We start from the raw sequence: 18,458 nt of genomic DNA, 5'->3' as shown, positions 1-18,458 counted from the left end.
ACCTTGAAACTTAAGCTGGCAGCTGGGGACCCCCCAGAAGGGAGAGGGGCCAGCTCTTTCTTCCAGACAGCTCCCTTCCCCTCCCTCTTCCCTGCTAATAGGTATTTCCTGTTTATGAGGCAGCTAAGGCTGGGCTTTTGGGAAGGGATGGTGATGGAGGCTCTCCCCGCCCCCCTCTCCTTCCTAGGGCTGGGCTGGGGAGTCCTTGAGGAGTGCCTGAAGGTTGGGAGGCTCCTCCCTGGGGAAGGAGTGTTCCTTACATTGACCATCCAGATCATCTTTCCTCCTACCCCCTACCAACCCCGCAGCCCCTACGGGTAGGGGGCACTGGAGGGGTCTGCTTCCTGTTGTCTCCAGTCTCGAGGCCCTCAAAGGAGAGAAGCTTGCAAGCGAGGGGGAGTTAGGGGAGGCCGAGACTGGATGGAGAAAGGGGGAAGGGAGGAGAGCGTTTTGACTGATGAGTCAGAGCCCGCAAGGGGGAAGGATGGCCTGCAGATTACCCGCTCCCCAGACCAACCTGACGGTCATTCCACTGCCCTCCTCCCCCCAGCAAAACGCAGATCTCAGCCCTAGGGCAGGGGAGGGCGGGGACCACACTTAATTAACCCTTTTGGTTCTAGTCCTAACTGGTTTAGCAGGCAAGGGAGGGGTGGTTAATTTAGGGAGGAGGTGAGTTGGGTTGCTACAGAAATTAGGATAGTGCTTTCCCCGCCCAGGCTGGGGTGGGGGGCACATGATAAAGGCCCTCCGGAATAAGACGGTAATCTCAGCAGAGAGCTTGGGCGGGGGTCGGCAGTCCCTTTTCCCTCCCAGAGCGTGGCCGGGGTGGAGGGAGAGCTACACCTCAGGCCCACCCTGGCTCCGCCTCCCCCAGTCCCAGCTCCCGCTCCCGCTCCGGCTCAGCTACGCTCCCAACTCGGAGGCACCGGGAGGACGGACACCGAGTGTGAGGCTTCGCCTCTCATTCCTCCCACCGCCCTCCCCCTCTGGGGTCTCTGCCTCCGTCTCCTTTTTTAAAAGCTGCGTCACATGCATGCCGTTCCCCGAACGCTCCCGGCCCCTTGCCGCCCGCCCGCCGCGCGGCGCACGCACGTCGTCGCTCGCTGCGCGCTCGCCCGGGTCACTTTGACACGGCTCTCCCCTCCCACTAGCAGGCAATTAGCATATTAATAAAGCCCAGCCCAGCCCGGCTGGGGCTGGAGAGCGGGCGCCTACGAGAGCTAGTGCGCGAGCGAACGCGGGAGGGAGAGGGGGGCGAGCGGCGGCGGCGTTGGCGGCGGGGAGGGCGGCGGGAGCGCACAGACACGCACACGCACACGCGCACACACGGACACACACTCCGGGGACGCACACCCGCGCGCGCACACGCAGAGGCAGCTCGCCTTCCTGCCTGGCTTCCTTCCTGTCTGCTCCGCGCCTGACAGGCCCCTCGCTGCAGCCAGGGGCCGCCCGCACCGGGCCGAGGCCGGGCCGGGCCGGCGGCGAGGGCAGCGGGGCCGCGGGCGGCGGCGGCGGCTCATGCCCGGCCTGTCCCCGAGCGGGGCGGGCACCGTGACTCGGCTGGGCCCCCAGCGGCGGGCGATGTGAAGATGTCAGTGGGCTGTGCCTGTCCTGGTGAGTGGGGCGCGCGGTCGCCCGGCCCCTCCCTCCCTAGCCCTCTCGGCAGATCCCTCACCCCTTGTTTGGCATGAACTTGTGTGGGGGGCGTCGATGGCACGGCGGAGGTCGGGGGCTCTGAGGGGTATAGCGGGCCTTAGTCCGGGGGAGGGTTCTCCCCAACTGCAAATGCGCAGCAGCATAGAGGCAGGGGAGGGGGTGCTAGTGGAGGGGGGGGGGAGAGAAAGAGAGCGAGAGAGTGTGAGTGTGTGTGTGTGTGTGTGTGTGTGTGTGTGTGTGTTTTGGTGGGGGAGGCTAATTGAGGAGGGGTTTGGGGGGCTGAAATTCCCAGAATTCCAGGGTGTTAGCCAATCAGAAGTGAGTTTGGACTTTTGACCCCCCCCCCTCAGGTCACCATAGAGTTTTGATTGGCTGGTTTGGGTTGCCCCCCCCTTCTTGCTGCCTATTCGCTTTTACATATCCTGTGATACCCCCCTCAGGGCTCTTTCTGAGGACTGTTTTTGGGAGGAGGGATTGGTTGGGGCCCATCTTGCTCCCCTCCAAATTTTCCTGCCTGTTGCCAGGGAAGGTTAGCCCTCCTGAGGGACGTGAGGTACTCTGGGGAGGGGGGGGGGCCTCAGATAATTGGGCCCTCAGGTCTGGCGTCTCCACCGTAGTGGGAGGGGGAAATGTGGCAGCTCCAGCAAGTTAGGAAATAAAGTGGTTTGAGGGAATTGAGTTGAGGGGAGCAGTACTTGACCTCAAAGTGAGAACTTGGGACAGGACTTAGGCCCAGATCCCCATCTCCCCAAAACGTTTACCAGCTCTTGCTAGTGACATCCTGGGTCTGAGTTCTTTCCTGGGGAAGGAGAAGGTTGTACCTCACTGCCAGGAGAAAAGAGGGAGGCTATGTGACTGGAGAGGTGGTCTTCAGAGGGCCCCCAAACACTGTCTATCCCCATTCTCAGGACTCTGGGTTCTTGCATTATGTGCAGGACCCCCTCTTGTCCCAGGCTGGAGTTAGCTTTATTCTGAAAGTCAGGTGTCCCAGGATCTAGCCTGGTTTGGATCCTTTGCTTCTCCACATGCCTTTTCTCTGGGAGCCCCATACTCCACAACTGAACCCTTGCCACACACACACACACACACACACACACACACACACACACACACCCGTCCCCAAGGGAAGCTGCCAGTGCGGAAGCTTCCTTGAAAATCATGTGACACAGGCCAAGCTGGGCTGGGCACACATTTAAAGTGCCTGCTGAAGCTGATGTTTAAGGGGCATGGGGCCCAGAGGTAGGGCTAGTAGAGTCTGAGGATCCTGGAATATCTGGGTGTGGGAACCCCTGACTCCTGCTTGTAGAGGGTGGGGAGAGGAAAAAAAGGGAAGAGCTTGCCAAGCTGGAATCCTGCCTGGCACCATCATTCCTTCTCTTACCAGCTTGGTGTGGATGTTTGTATGTGTATTTTCTTTATAATTGCCCTATGCTGGGTACCCCTTCAGATCCTTCCATGCTCGGAGTCCTCCTCGTGGCCTTCATCCTCCATCACCACACATAAACATAGTAGAAATTAAGGCTGTGAACAAGCTAGAGGCCTGAGTCTTAAATTTTGATTCTTAGTTCCTAAATGGTAGGTAGGAGGTGGGTATGGAAGGGTTGTCAGGTTGGAGGTAGATAAGAGGTTGTTCCTGAAATTGGGGCAGGGTGCCTGGGTCCAGTAGGAGAAAGGATAAAGTTTCTCCCTCATTTTCTTTGGGAGCAGCATGGGGACAGGAAGAGGACCCATGCACAGAGATGTGCGTGAGGAGGGACAGCTTCAATCAGTGCCTCAAAACACATGTTCCTTTTGTGTGTCTGGGTGGCGTGGCTAGAGGAGAGGGGGCAAAAGATGGTTAAGAGTGGGGTCTTTTTTCCTTAATATGAAGAAGTCTTATGGGTTAATGCCACTGAGAATGGATGGAGGTTAGACTTCAAGGAGAACCAAATGGGGAGGGGACTGAGAGTGGCCTGGGGGTGGGGAATGTTAGGAGTTGCAGTGAGGGAGGGGACCAGACTGGATGGATGGGTGGGAGCACATGGTTGAATACAAGGGCATCCTGGCAGCATGTACAGTACAGGCCCAAAGATCCACCCCCCAACTTGAGCAGGCCTGGGGTGGGGGCCGAGGCGCCCTGGCAGGCCGCCTGCCTGCTGCCTGCCTGCCTGTCTGAGTCTCTCCTTTGTGCTCTGCTGTCTCCCGGCTCCTCCTCCTCCCCCAGCCCAGCAGAGACAGCACATGCCCCACACATGTGACTGAAGGAAGCCAGAGCATACGCAGACCCACACACATGCACACACGGAAGGAAACACTACAAGATACACACACACACACACACACACACACACACACACACACACACACATATATATATATACATATATACCCCCAGCTCCCATAGTGCTCCTGGGGTAGGTAATAGCTCCTGAAGCTTTGGTCAGGAGCAGGGAGAACCTCTGCTAAGGGGCATCACCCAGGCACGGCAGGTTGCTGAGGGGACCAGGGCCTGTCTGGGGCAGCATGTGGCTCAGAAGGGTTAAGGCAGGGAGGAGTAGGGGGAGGGGAGGAGGCAGCAGTGGTGGCGGCTGGGAGCCAGGAGAGGAGGATGGCAGAGCGCCAGGCCAACGGGAGGCCGGGCACAGACAAAGGAAGGGGGGCAGGCACACTGGAGGCCTGGGTCAGGGAGCCCCAGGGGCCCGGGCAGGGGGCAGTGCTGGTACCTTATCCTGTGGGTTGGGGCAGGCTGCTGCCCTTCAGAGTTCCCACCTCCAGGAGGGGTACTCTTCCTCATCGCTCTTTCATCACCTTTGTTATTCTTTGCTGCTCTGCTTTCTCCCCACTGCCCCCCCATCCCCTCCCCTCCCTGCTCCACCAATTTTAGGGCCATCTAACTCAGACTTGCTTTCTTTAGTTGTACCTCTTCTGCTCCTGTGCAAATGGGGGAATTAAGTCAGAAATGAGAGAGGAGCAGCCTTGCTAGAAAAGGGGAACCAGAAGAAGGGCCCCGTTTTGAATGACGTGCCAGAGTCTTGATACATCTTGGTATTTAGGGGCCCTTCCTTCTGAAATTTGAGGAGACAAACTGGGGGTTCTGAGTTCTAGACTGGGGGCAGAAGCCCGAGCACACTCCCATCCCTCTTCCCCGTGTAGACAGTCATTTGGGGCCTGGAGTGGCCATTCCTTGGAGGGGGAAGGGAGTAGGAATGGTTGCAGTGCCCCGGGGCTGGGCTTGTATGAGTGGGGTTAGAAGTCCAGGGTTCCAGCTCGGGCCCTCCTGTCTCACTATAATCTGTTCGAGTGAGCATAATATTTGGCCCTGCATTCAGTAAGAATCTCTTGAGGTATGGCCTACGAATGAACTTTGGAAAGTTTAAAGGCATGAAACAAACGACAGGAATTGTCCCGTAAGTGGAGGATAAGTGTAGTCATCCTAGAGTTGTGCTGTTAATTTGGGACTCAGTGGAATATTTCAGTTCCTGGTGGTTTCAATTCTGGGCAGAATGTTGCAGGGTCTGGCTGAATGTTATAGATTTCAGTATGTTTGTGAAAGCTGGAGCGTATCATATGGCTAGACTGTGATGGAGAATGGTGTGCAGGTTTCAGGGAGGGTGGTTTATGGGGTTAGTCTCTGGGTAACAAATGGCCAGGGTGTGCACATAATAGTCTGTCACAGGTTCTGGAGGTATAATGCAGCTTAGGTGTGTGTATTGGGGTCCAAGGGCATGTGTTACAGGTCCCTGTGTGTAAAGAAGTCAAAGTATGTCATAGGCTATGTGTGTGTCCTGGGTTTGGGTTTATCTTGCATTTGAGGTATGTCGCAGGTTGAAGTGTGTATTAGGGACCGATTTATGTAAAAGTAAAATGAGTTTTTTACGTGAGGAGAATGTTCACAGAGCCAGATGCAATATTATTGCACAACCAGTGTGTCTATCATGAGAAACCTTGTCATGGGGCTGTGTGAATGTGGTTGGCGCGGCAAGGTGGGGCATAGGGAACAGAGACTCAAATTGCAAAGAAGTAGGAAGGCTGTATGGCTGCACCCCCTCGTGTGTTGTGTGCTGTGGTGTGTGTATGTTTCCTTTTTCCTATGTGTCCGGGTAGTATACCTGGACCACTACCCAAGTTTTAGAAACACCTCCTCTCTTGGGAATTCCCCCCCTTGCATTGGAGAACATGCTTTACTTCAGTAACCACATACCTTTTTTTTTTCCCTGGGATGGTGGGAGGATTCAGCAGCAGACTAGGCCCTTTCTGGGGACCCTTGGATGGGCAAATTTGCCTTCCCCAGTTCTGACAGTGCCTCTTTCCCCTGTACCCACCCGACTCTTATGGTGGGGGTTAGGGAAGGGGGCTAGGAACTTAGCTGGGTTGAGGGCAGGGAGCCTGGAGTGCCCCCCTCCCTGCAATCACTGTTTACAGGTTGAAGCAGAGTGTGGCTCTGTCAAAAATAACCCCTTGGAGGTTCCCCCAGCTGCTCTGGGATTTCATCAGGGGCTGAAGCCCAGGGTGGCAGCTCAGGCCAACCTTCAACCCCAGAGATCACAGGGGAGAGGAAGAGAGATTTGGGGGACATTGGGGAAGCAGTTTGAAGATACTGGGAGTCTCCAGGGAGGAGAGCACTCTTCTCCATCCCTGTCAGTGGCTCCAGCCCTCCTGCTCACCCCTGAGCACCAAGCTTGGAGCTGGGATGGGGGCATTTCAATTCCTGGCCCCACACACCTCCCCTCCATCCAGGTCTCTCCCCAGGCCCAATCTGTTCTGTCTCCATCTCTCCCTCCCATCTCTCTCAGTCTCTGTCTCTCTTTTGTTTTTCTCAGCAGTCCTCCCTGCCTGCCTCCGTCTCTCCCTCCCTCCCTCTCTCTCTCCCTCTTCCTCTTTCCTCGCAGGGAGGGGGCGGGGCCAGTGGGGGCAGCTCCACCCTCCGCCCGCCCTGGGGCCTCATTCTGAGAGAGGCTCGGAGAGCGGAGAGCGAGCGGGGAGGGAGGGCTAGAAAGGGAGAAAAGGCAGGGAGCCGGCGGGCGCTGCGTGTGTCTGTGCGTGTGCAAGTGTGAGTGAGTGTGAGTGCTGGGCCCTGTCTCTCCTGGTGCCCTGGCGGAGGGGCCTGGTGGCCTGGGGAGGGCGGGCGGGCTGCTTGGAGGCAGAGGCAGCGAGAGGCGGCGGCGGGGAGAGCCGAAGAGGAGGAGGAGGAGAGAGGAAAGAGCGGAGCAGCCATTGTTGAGGGAAACCTTGCAAACAAAGAAGGCTCCGGACTCCCCGCGGCCCCCCGCCCCCCAGGCCGGCCCCCTGGCCCCTAGCCCCCGGCCCAGTGGCCATTGTAACTTTCCCCCGGGGCTGTGGCCGCCGCGGGGCGGGCCGAGGCTGTGTGTGCGAGTCTTTGTGCGGCCCGCGGAGTGGAGCTCTCAGCCAGGCCTGCCTGTCCCACTTGGGACATGAGCGGCTGAAGTTGGCCCCCTCAGCCCTCACCCCTGCCAGGGCTCCGCTGGGCTTCCAGCTGCTCCCCGCACCTCTCTTGGCCCCCTCAGTTCTCCCAGGTAAGTCTGGGCACCGTGCAAGCCTGTTGGGGGTGGGCGGAAGATCCTGGGTCTGGCCCAGGCCTGGTATGCTAGCTGGGGCAGAGGTGCCCCAGCTCAGAGAGGCCAGGGCTCTCAGGCTTGCTGACCTGTGGTCAGCCCCCAAAGGAAGGGGGCCTGCCCTCAGGTCAGGCTGGTTACCATGGAAATGCTCAGCTGGAGGTGCCCCCCTCAGCCCCAGGATGCAGCTTCCATCCTGAGAAACTTTACTAGTTCTGGGCTCTTCCTCTCTTCTCCCTCCTCCTAAGGGCTCCCAGATTGCTTGGGGATGGGGGTGGGGGGTGTATGTGTGACTCCGAGGCTGATGACACATCCCCTTCACCCCCACCCCCACCTTGCTCTCTCTACCCCTGTTGCTGGGGACAGGCAGTAACAGGGACAGATGGTCTGGGTGATGTTCCCTCCCCTTCTCTTCTCACTCCCAAGCCCTTGTGCTGGGGCTACTGGGAGTTGCTATGGCTCTGGAGAGATGCTGAGTTTGTGTCCATTCACTGGAGGTATAAATAGAGGCCTCAGAGCTTCAGGCTTTAGCTCTTCAGAGCTGTTCCCCAGCCCCAGGCAATGTTTGTCAGGTCTCTGGTGAGAGAAATTGAAGCTCTGAAACTTTTTTCAGAATCAGAGAGGAACCCAGGTGTGCTTCCTCCCTTCTGAGGGTCCTGAGGGTCCAGATAGCCCTGAGACTGTGGGGCAGGGCCAGTGATGCCTTTAGGGAAAGGATGGCTTCCTTAGGGGGCAAGGGCAAGGTCTGGTAATCTAGACTCTTGGGTTCATTGACTAGACCCAGCCTCTGGTAGACTTTGGGAGTTTGGGCTTCCTATGTGGCCTTAGTATACCTGTCTGTGGAGTGGGGAGACTTGGAGCTGGGTGGCACTGTCTCTTTCCTAAGGATACAGGCTCCTCATTCAGTCCAAACTGGCATGTGAAGGTTGTGTGTGCTGTGCTGGGAGCATGTGGATGTGGCCTGCGAGAGAGCCTGAACGGGGCAAGGGCCTGTTGCAGCCACCCTGATCCTGCCTGGGGCTGCTGGGTTCCAGCTCTTGGTAGGCATGTTGGAACGAGCTGAGGGTGGAAGCCTGCTAGGCAGGATGAGGCACACGCGTGTGCAGGCACACACAAGCTTTGAGTCTTGGCACCTTCAGGAACTGTGTAGTGTAAGCCCCTCTGGGACCCTCCGTTTGCCCATATTGTGAGGAGGGGGCCCTGGAGAGATAATTAAATGATGTGTGTTGGCACAGGGTCTTCCTTTGTCTCTTTCCCCTAAGGAACAAAATAGATTTTGTATTTAATTTGGGGAGGGGGCTTAGATACGGCCAATATGGCTGCCCTTCCAAATGCAAACAAGTTTTGGGGTGGCTAGGAAGCACCTATGACTGAGTTTAGAACCTTTGGTGCTGTGTCTCAGTTTCCCTTCCTATCTGGTTGGGAGGGGGAAAATAGAATTGTAGGGGTGCCTGGCTCGTACCCAACTATGAATGTAATACTTCTTCTAGTCAGGAAATAGCATACCAGGAACAGTGTGCTGCTCATTGAGGTGGAGAGGTGACACATGTGCACATACGCAGAGACACATGAGCAGAGACCCCTGTCTAGTTACCACTTGCCTCCTAGACTAAGCCCCCTGGAGCCTAGATTTCCTCCTTCCGAGACCTAGGTTCGTAAGTAGAGTGGAATCCGTTGGAGGCCTGTCTATCTCCCTCCCCCACTGCAAGTCTCAGAAGTGAGAGGAGATTGAGGCTTTGGGTTTCTGGTTTGGAGACAATACTAGACCCATGGTAGCTGTGGGGGAGGGGGCTGGGCTGATAAGGGAGTGGCCGTTGGTGGGGGAGGCAGAAGGCCCAACTGGTTATCTGGTGGGAGGCACCCAGCAGGCACCCACTCCCCTTTATCTTTCTATCCCCTGCCCTCCTGAGACCCTGGGGGTGGAGGAGGGGCAGGGAGTTGGCAAAATCCCGGTTCCGGTTCCTTTCCCCAAGCTTGGTCTCCAGAGGGCATTAGAGGGGTGGAAATACTATAGGATATGGGAATCAGATCTGGGCTCAAGTCCTAGCTCTGCCAATTGCTACCTCTGTGATCTTGGCAAGTCCCCTCGAGCTTTCCGTTGCCTCATCTGTAAAATGGGGATTTTATAGTTGACCCTGCTACCTCACAACGTTGTTGTGATGAGTGAACAATACTAGGTGGATGTAAAGGGAATTTATCAAAATTAAATTGTAATGTTTGGATATTCATTTATTCTATGGTGTTGACATTTCTTTGCTGCTTCAATTCTATCATCCAGGGCTCAGCACGTGAAGAAATGGGGTCTTGGGTATTAGGGCTGAGTACTTCTAGTTTCATAATAAAATAAAATTGGAGGCAGATTTAGAAGCAGAGGTAGGTGTTCCATAGGGTAGTCCCCCTCCCCTAGTCTACCCACTCTGGGTGCTCTGGAAGACCAGTCCCTTTCCACACAATCTAGTAGACTTCCAGGAAAGCTCCCTGGGACTCAGGGCACCACTTCTCTTTTTCCCTTCTAGGTTGTTCCTCAAAGTCATTCAAGCTGTACTCGCCGAAGGAGCCCCCGAACGGCAACGCCTTCCCTCCTTTCCATCCCGGCACCATGCTAGATCGGGATGTGGGGTGAGTCTTATCTACTTCCCATCCCTTCTCCAGATGGGATCCTGCCTGAAAGGGGGAGGGAGTGACACCCCCAATAATTCCTGTCTTCCACTCCCATTCTCATAGCCTCTTCCCTTACACAGCCCAACTCCCATGTACCCGCCTACATATCTGGAGCCCGGGATTGGGTAAGTGGGAGTCCAGTGAGGAGGGAGGTGCTTTCCATTACATGGGGGAAGGCAGAAGTGGGGGTGGGGTGGAGTGGGGAGACCCTCTTTCTACTGACCTCCCTTCTTCACTTTTCCCAGGAGGCACACACCATATGGCAACCAAACTGACTACAGAATATTCGAGCTTAACAAACGGCTTCAAAACTGGACAGAGGTATGGCTAGGGGAAAGCGGCTGGGAAGGGGGAGGGCCATCTGGGAACCCCTGGGATGTCTTCTGACATACACACACAAACACCTCTCCCTGTGCTCCTTAGGAGTGTGACAATCTCTGGTGGGATGCTTTCACAACTGAGTTCTTTGAGGATGATGCCATGTTAACCATCACTTTCTGCCTGGAGGATGGACCAAAGAGATATAGTGAGTGGCCTTTGGGGGTCCTGCTGGTTCTGCTGTGAGAGCATATACTTCCTATGTCCTTCTAAGGACTGGGAGTAGGTATTTGTCTCCGGGGATCTGTCTTGGCAGTTATGGCATCTGCCTGACCCTCTTACAAGTCCTTCTGTTCTAATGAGTTTGTCCCATCTCTACAGCCATTGGCCGGACCTTGATCCCACGCTATTTCCGCAGCATCTTTGAAGGGGGTGCTACAGAACTGTACTATGTGCTTAAGCACCCCAAGGAGGCATTCCACAGCAACTTTGTGTCCCTTGACTGTGACCAAGGCAGCATGGTGACGCAGCATGGCAAACCCATGTTCACCCAGGTCAGCAACCCAGCTGGATGTGGAATACTGAAGCGCCTGGGTTTGATTCCCCTCCTTTCTCCCAAAATGTACTCAGCTGTTCCCCAGGGAGGCAAAAGGGGAAGTGGCAAGACCAGAAGGGAGGGGCAGGCATGGTGCAACATCCATCAGATGCTTACTAAGTTTGTACATGACAGTTTTCTGGGCTGCAGGGGCACACCAGTGAATGAGAGCCTGCCCTCATAGAGTTTATAGCAGATGAGTGTATCACTAGCTACTTGGGAAGAGGACAAGGGTCTGTTAAGCATTTCCACTTTGTGTGTGTATGTGTGTAAGGGTCAGGGGTGTGACAGGTAGATGAGGGAATGGCCTTTGTCAGTTATGCACCCAGATTTATGTGCAAGTGGCAGAAGTGTGTTCAGTGGGAGAGTTGTGAGCAAACGGGAGAGCAGGTATATTTTCAGGCACGTGGGGAGAGGGCAGAGATGTGACAAGCTTGTCTCCAGGTGTGTGTGGAGGGCCGGTTGTACCTAGAGTTCATGTTTGACGACATGATGCGGATAAAGACGTGGCACTTCAGCATCCGGCAGCACCGAGAGCTCATCCCCCGCAGCATCCTTGCCATGCATGTGAGTTGTGGGCAGGACCCAAAATGCAAGGGTGAGGGCAGGCAGCGGGAAGAGTGGATGGAATAAGGTCTGCCATTTCCTGACAGTGACCTCAGACAGAGGGTTAGAGTATCTCCATCTGAAAAATGGGTTTCATAACAGCCCCTCTTCTCTCTCTGGAGTGTCATGAGGCTCAGTGATAGGGCAGGTGAGCAGATGCAACCCAGGTTCTAGTCTTTTTCTCCCCATCTAGGCCCAGGACCCCCAGATGTTGGATCAGCTCTCCAAAAATATCACCCGGTGTGGGTTGTCCAATTCCACTCTCAACTACCTCCGAGTGAGTCCTTGATCACCCAGTTTCTGCCCCATCCCATTTGGAGTCAGCTCCATGTCTCTCTCCTGACAAGCCACCTCCTCGTCTCCCCCCAGCTCTGTGTGATACTCGAGCCCATGCAGGAGCTCATGTCCCGCCACAAGACCTACAGCCTCAGCCCCCGTGACTGCCTCAAGACCTGCCTTTTCCAGAAGTGGCAGCGCATGGTAGCACCCCCCGGTGAGTGCCTTGCACCTGCACCTGCTCTAACCGGGATCTGATGAAGCTCCCCAACGCTCTATCTCTGTCTCCTCATGAAGCCCCTTTCTCACTCCTGGGTCTGCAAGATTGGGATCAGGGTAGGCTCAGGCTCCTTAGGAGCCAGACTGGGGAACAAGGGACCCAGGGCCTTGCCCTTCCTGAGTCTCCTTTGCCTTGGCACAGCGGAGCCTGCGCGGCAGCAGCCCAGCAAACGGCGGAAACGAAAGATGTCAGGGGGCAGCACCATGAGCTCGGGGGGTGGCAACACCAACAACAGCAACAGCAAGAAGAAAAGCCCAGCCAGCACCTTCGCCCTCTCCAGCCAGGTACCTGTAAGCATCTCGGCTTTCTTCTCTCTTCTGGGCTGCCCTACTGCTGACCCCTGACCCTTGACCCTGTCCCAGCCTGAGCTCACTAGCAGGCATAGAAGCAAAAACAGTTTTTCCTGGTGTAATGTGCCAGCATGAGCTGGCTCCTGTCACTGATGAGAGTCCTTGTCAGTCAAATGCCATGGTTGTGATCACAGACTCAGACAGAACTTAGGACATAAAGGGACAGAGACAGCCATGAGAACATTTGGGTGTTCAGGATAGACAGCTTAGGGGCACACATACATCAGAGACCCACACACTCACACTGACAGAGGGACACATAAATTTGAACGTGTGCGAATCTAGAATACACATATGTACATGCACACGCTTTCCCCGTTGGTGTTTTTCTTTTTTTTTTCTTTTAATCTGCTCCCTCCCTATTATATGTGGACAGAAGTTTAGGAGCCCCCTGAAGTTTGGGGGAGATGAACTAGGGAGCTAGGGGAGTAGATTGACTTCTAGAATCTAGTACGTGTGGGTCAAAGCCTGTGATGCTCTGCAGTCCTTCAGTGGGAAGGATTCCAGGGGCCGAGGGTGTCAGAGGATTTGGGGTTTTAAACTTGGGTATGAGAAGGGGTTGGGGGTGTTGAGTTTCCTGGGTGGGTATTGGGGCTCTGGGGGTATCTGCTGCCCTGGGCCGGGCGAGCCCCTGCCCCGATTATGTTTGGGGACCTCCGCCACTCTCAGGATGTGATGGTGGTGGGGGAGCCCACCCTGATGGGCGGGGAGTTCGGGGACGAGGACGAGAGGCTCATCACCCGGCTGGAGAACACCCAGTTTGACGCGGCCAACGGCATTGACGACGAGGACAGCTTTAACAACTCCCCCGCCCTGGGCGCCAACAGCCCCTGGAACAGCAAGCCTCCATCCAGCCAAGAAAGCAAATCGGAGAACCCCACGTCACAGGCCTCCCAGTAAAGGCCTTTCCATGGCCACCCAGTGCTCTGCCTGCCTGCCCCACCCCTCGCAGCCCCAGGGAGCAGAAGACAGAATGAAGAGACTGAGCATCTAAAATGGGCAGCCTCCATCCACCCACTTCAGGGAGGAACTGGACTCGCTGGGGGCAGGTGCCAAGATTTGCCCCCCAGTGGCCCTGGGCTGGGCCTGGCCTCTGCAGAGCCTTTTTGGGGGAAGGGGGTACTCATGTGGATGCCTACACGGACCCTGGGCCTCTGAGAAATGTCCTGATCACCCCCCAGGGCATTTGCATCCATCCTCACCCCAGGTTCTGGGTTCCCAATCCTCCTGACTTCACCCCCTTCAAGCCTGGGGTTGTCTATTCCACAGCCCTTAGGGACTTAAAATTATGGGGCTTGGTTGAGTGCCCCTTTCCTAAACCTTTCCCTAGGTGGCTGGTAGTAGAGGGGTAAACCTCTGGCTCCTCCCTGCAGCCACCTATCCCAGCTCCCAAGTTTTTTAAAAAATAATATTATTAAAAATGTAAGTTTAAAAAAAAAAGTCACACATTGTACCCCCTCTTCCCCTTATTAAAAGTCCAGCTACCTCCCTACTCCAGGCAAATCCGGGGCTTAGGGCCCACGTGGAGGTGAGTGTGGGGTGTGGGGGGGTATGCATTAACATTTTATACAGTTTGAGAGCTTCAGACCAAGGAGATACTTTGCCATCTCTCTTCCCTTTTCCTCTGGGTGACTGGAGTTGGGGAAGGCATGCCTTGGGGTAGGGGGCCGTTGATGGCCTCACCTTTGTGACAACCCCCTGCTGTTGTCTCTGTCTTCCCATCCTCCAGGACTCTGGCCTGCCCTCCTAGTGCTTGTGACTCCCTCCCAGCCCCAACCCCCTCCCCCATGGTGTGTATATTCTTTACAAGTCCTCCACTAGAGCAGCTGTCTTGGATGGGGGGAAGGGAGGCTCCCTCCCTTAGGAAGTGTGGAGGGAAGGGAGCAACCTTGTTTGTTGCTGTTTTTTGTTTTGTCTCAGTTGGGCAGGCATGGGATGGAGGGGGAGGGGCTCGTCCACTCTCTCCAGCACTCTCTTTCCCCAACTCCTCAAACTGTGTATCTGGTCCTCCCCTGTCCTCCACAGAGGGGAAGGAGCCACTGAGGATGGCCCAGCTCTAAGCCCACCTGGGAGCAATAGACCTGTGTCCCCCAGCTGAAGTAAAGGTCTTCATCTCCAATATCCCTTCCATCCCTTTCCTCATAGAAGGGAGTGGGGAAGCAGCCAGGATCCTCAGCTCTATTTCACAGTTGGACACACGGACGCTCTGGGCCCAGGGTGAGGCCAGGAGCAGGGTCCCGTGGGTCTGGGGCCAGCTCTGTGGCTTCGCTGCCTTTTCCTGTGGCCAGTTCCAGAAGTGTTAGCACCACCTCTCTCCCCACTCTTCCTTCTGGATTCTCGGGTCCCCCACACCCAGTTTCCTTAACTCCAGCTGCCACTGTTGGAAGGGTATTGTGTCAGGAGCTGAGGGGTGGGGTGGGGAAGATGGATGTCCCACCCCAAATGTAATGCCTTTTTTTTTTTTTTTTTTTTTTTTTTTTTTTTTTTTGGGCCATTTGAGTCATGTATGGTACCGATCAATAAAGAGACTTTTTGGTTTGAGAGTGTCTTGGTTGGTCATTGCTGCCTAATAACCACTAAGTTCCAGGCAGTCTTTTCTCCCTCCTTCATGCAGTCCCTTAGGGACCATGACTGGTCCCTAAGACCAGTCATTGGAAAGGAGGTAGGAATTTAAGCTTGTGGATCCCCCTTCAGTCTCATCTCACAATGCCCCTCACTCTTCCACCGTTGCTCCTCCTGTCCCAGGCTGGCCCTGTCTCCCTCAAAAGTTGACTTTTCCACCCTCTGGGGCTGTTGTTCCTTGCCCCTAACTGTCCTGGCTGCCAGACAGGTGGCCCTGAGGCAGGGTTCCTGGGATAGAAGGCCTTGGATCAGGCTTTTGGAGGGGGAGGGATCCTTGCGGAGGAGGGCGCTTGGGTTTGAGGAGTTTTGGGTGGTTACAATGACTGGGAGACTTGGTCCTATTTTTGATAGATTCCTGCCCCTATCCAGCCTCCAGCCTCCTGCTCCTATTGGGCCCAGCCCAGCTGAGCTGTCTGAACTAGGATTCCCTGGTGTTAGGTCTTGGGTGGGGAAGTAAGAGTAGCTTGATTGATTGTACCCTTGCTGACTTTGGGTGGGGACACAGGAGGATGCCTGAAAACGGTTGCTAGGAGGCAGCCTGAAGTTCCTTAGGTGGAAGGAAGAATAGGGTGCTTTCCAGATTCCTTTCCAGGTGTTTACTCCCCCCGCCCCAAGTCCCCTCCTCTCCCACCATTAAAGAAGATTGGCAAGATAGGGAAACCCTGCTGTGGATTGGGGACGGGATCTTAGCACCTACCAAATCCCCCTATCCAGACTCCCATTTTCATCCCAGGGAGGGGAATCGGGCCTTTCAGACTATTCCCCCACCAAATTCCCTGGATTTGAAGCAAGTCCTCATAGATGTGTACCTCTACCCTCACCTCCCCAGCTGGCAGGAAGAAACCAGAGGAAAGGACTATATGGCCCATTCCACCCCTCTCCAGTCCACATGGTTACCTTGGCCCTGCCCTGCTGCCAGCCCACCTCCTCATTGCCCATTGCCTCGGGATCCCAAAGGCTTGCATTTGTGCACATGCCCACTTCACTCCTCTGCAGGCCTGACCTGATGGAAGGACATTCACCAGCCAGCTGCTACCAGCAACTTACCCTGGGAGTGCTAGGTAACACCTACCTGTGGTGTGTCTGCTTTTGTAACTAGGTGTACATCTGGCTTTCTTGCCTGAGTGTGTGCCAGGGTATGTATGTGACTGGGCTGGGAGAGGGCTTGGATATGGGTGTGTAAGGAAGCATTGCATGTGTGAATATGTATGTCGGCTTGTCTATGCATTTGTTTGTGGGATGTGTCTTGGTGGATTCATTAATTCAGCTAATATTCATTGAGCCCTCTCTAGGTGCAAGGCCAAACTTTAGGTACTAGAGAGATGGTGCTGAACAAAGCAGAAAGGCGTGACTACTGGGTGTGAATGAGAGGCTACAAGTACATAAATAAGAATATGTTGTTGAACGTGTGGCTTGGCGGTATTGTGTTGGGTTATGGGGTTGCTGGGCCAGGAATTGTGTGACAGGGTTCATATCCTGTATGTGTGGGGTGTGTGGGTGTTTGTGTTTTGGAAGAGGCAGTGTTCTAGCGAAGAGGTAGATTGTCAGGCCTGGACTCTGCCCTGCTTGGGGGAAGGGAGTGAGTCAGACAGGGGAACCCACTTTTTAAACTCAGGAAGCATAGTGGCCAGCGACTTCCTCTGGAGCCCCGGATCTGGCTCCTCCCTGTTTGCCTCAGCAGCCCCTCTGGGGAAGACCTTGGTCTGGAGGAATTGCTAGGGTTGGGGAAGGGAAAGGCCCTTTAAGGCCCGGCCTCAGGTCCCAGCATGATCCTGAAAAATTTGTTTCAGCCCAACTGTGTACTCCAGCCAGCCCCAATGCAGACACAGGCCCTCAACCCTGAGACCCCCTAGCTCAGCCTGAGCCCAGCTTCTTCCCCATGTTTCCTATTCTAACTCAATCCAACCTGACCTCCAGCCCCTTTCTTAGGAGTTCCAGCACAATCTCCAGGACCTCTTTTATACTCTTAGCCCAGTCCAGCCTGACCTCTAACCCCTTCCCCAAAGGTAAGATTCCAGCCCAGCCAGCCCTGTCTGGTTCCATCTAACCCCAGATCCCTTCCCATAAAGTGAAAAGCTCTTAAGCTGTTCCCCTAGGGCCTTCCCTAACCTTTATTTCACAAAATTGGGCCTTATCTTAGGGACTGTAGAAGTTCAGGTGAGGGTACAGGATTGGAACTACAGCCTGGACGAAGAAGGGATGGGCAGGGAAAGCAGGCAAAGGAATTACAAAAAGTGCTGAGAATGGCCCAGGAGTGTTCTGGGCCAGGCTGAAAGGAAAGGGATATGTAAGAAGTTTTGATTCAGCAGCCCCCTAGTTCCAAGCTGAACTTCAAAGATGCTGGGTTTGACCACTGATGGTCCCAGCTCCCCAGTATCCAGAATATTTACAACTCTCTACCATGTGGCCACAGCCTCATCTCTCAGGACTCAATTCTGAGGCTCCTCCCCACCTCCCAACCCCACCCTGAGGTCTTTGACAAAGCAGAACAGGAAATGAGTGGAAGCCTACTCACCTGCAGTTCTTAGACTGGGGAGTGGGGGAAGCTGGATAGGAATGGAAGCTGCCCCACATCTCTAGGTTCCTACTCCAGCCTTGGGAATGGTCCATTTTCCCACCAATTCCGGGACCCTTTTCCTGAAGTAGCCAAACCCTGGATTACTCCCCTCCCTGCTGCCCCACCGGCTCACTTCTGCAGGAGGAGAATCTAGAGACTGTCTCTGGAGAAAAGACCCCACAGAGAGGATTGAGGTAGAAGAATCTTTTCCTCATTGCTCCCAAACAAGTAAGTCTGTCTGGAGAAGGTAAGCATAATTTCTCCCCTTTTCCTTTAAAGATGTCAGATGCACAGAGTTAGATTAATCATGACTTTGGTTCATGACACATTCTTTTCATTGCTTCATGCACAAGACATTTATTTATTTAGAACACTGTCCTCAAAACTCGTCACACGAAAGTGAAGACCTTGGCAATAACTGAAATCTGTGGTCCATCCCCATCCCACTCCCCTCCCCTCCCATCATTCTGTCATTCTTTTATCCTTTTTATATATTTATCTTCACGATACGTACAGATTTCCCCCACTATCTGAAAGTAGAGCATTCCTATGAAACCTGTAACATGAAATGGTGTAAAGCAAAGAAGCAATTACCATTAATTTATATGGAAAAAATTTTGAGCATGCCCAGACTCAGAAAATAAGACTCACACTCAGGCTTTTCTGATACCCCAGGACACATCTTGCTAAGGGACGCACAAAATAGAGATAAAGCACAAATGCTCAGACACAGTTCAAACCTGTGGAGGTTTGGTGCAGAGATGCTGAGTGTCGTTCCCAGGAACCGAGCTTCTTGGTGGGGCCACTCTTGTTGCTCTGGGTGTGTGTTGCCTCTGTAATGGCTTACTGCAAAACAAACGCTGAACTCTCTTTTTTCCTTTTTTCATAAAAGTGAAAATCTTCAGATTTTTTTCTGTTATTGAAAATAGGTCCTAATGTAGGTCTTTAATAAAAGCGAAGTGGTATAACATGAACTTTTTTTTTT

The 18,458-nt window shown here is 54.5% G+C and overlaps 1 protein-coding gene across 5 annotated transcripts; it reads left to right on the top strand.

Annotated features, from left to right (window-relative positions):
* The first annotated feature begins 1,470 nt into the window (after positions 1–1,470).
* On the top strand, positions 1,471–17,254 carry LDB1 (LIM domain binding 1). Of its 5 annotated transcripts, XR_006194385.1 has the most exons (12): positions 1,471–1,614; positions 9,725–9,827; positions 9,950–9,994; positions 10,115–10,190; positions 10,293–10,395; positions 10,569–10,741; positions 11,227–11,349; positions 11,582–11,665; positions 11,758–11,881; positions 12,086–12,234; positions 12,964–15,977; positions 16,834–17,254. XR_006194385.1 is itself a non-coding variant. In XM_042907987.1 (11 exons), the coding sequence occupies exons 1-11, from the start codon at positions 1,590–1,592 to the stop codon at positions 13,192–13,194; spliced, it is 1,230 nt and encodes a 409-aa protein (XP_042763921.1). In that variant the 5' UTR covers positions 1,471–1,589; the 3' UTR covers positions 13,195–17,254. The 5 variants fall into 5 exon arrangements, 4 of the variants coding, with proteins under 4 accessions (XP_042763921.1, XP_042763920.1, XP_042763923.1 ...); XM_042907987.1 differs by having other exon boundaries at positions 12,086–12,228; positions 12,964–17,254; XM_042907986.1 differs by having other exon boundaries at positions 12,964–17,254.
* The last annotated feature ends 1,204 nt before the right edge of the window (positions 17,255–18,458 follow it).

The sequence above is a fragment of the Panthera leo genome, chromosome D2 (genome assembly GCF_018350215.1).
Source record: "Panthera leo isolate Ple1 chromosome D2, P.leo_Ple1_pat1.1, whole genome shotgun sequence".
Lineage (NCBI taxonomy): Eukaryota > Metazoa > Chordata > Mammalia > Carnivora > Felidae > Panthera > Panthera leo.
This window is presented reverse-complemented; position numbering and strand designations above follow the sequence as displayed.

Excerpts from the sequence above, each read along its gene's own strand:
- LDB1 (XM_042907986.1), top strand. The coding sequence starts at position 1,590 with ATGTCAGTGGGCTGTGCCTGTCCTG. Across the intron at positions 11,666-11,757 it reads CCACTCTCAACTACCTCCGA|CTCTGTGTGATACTCGAGCC; the intron begins GTGAGTCCTTGA and ends GTCTCCCCCCAG. Across the intron at positions 11,882-12,085 it reads GCGCATGGTAGCACCCCCCG|CGGAGCCTGCGCGGCAGCAG; the intron begins GTGAGTGCCTTG and ends GCCTTGGCACAG.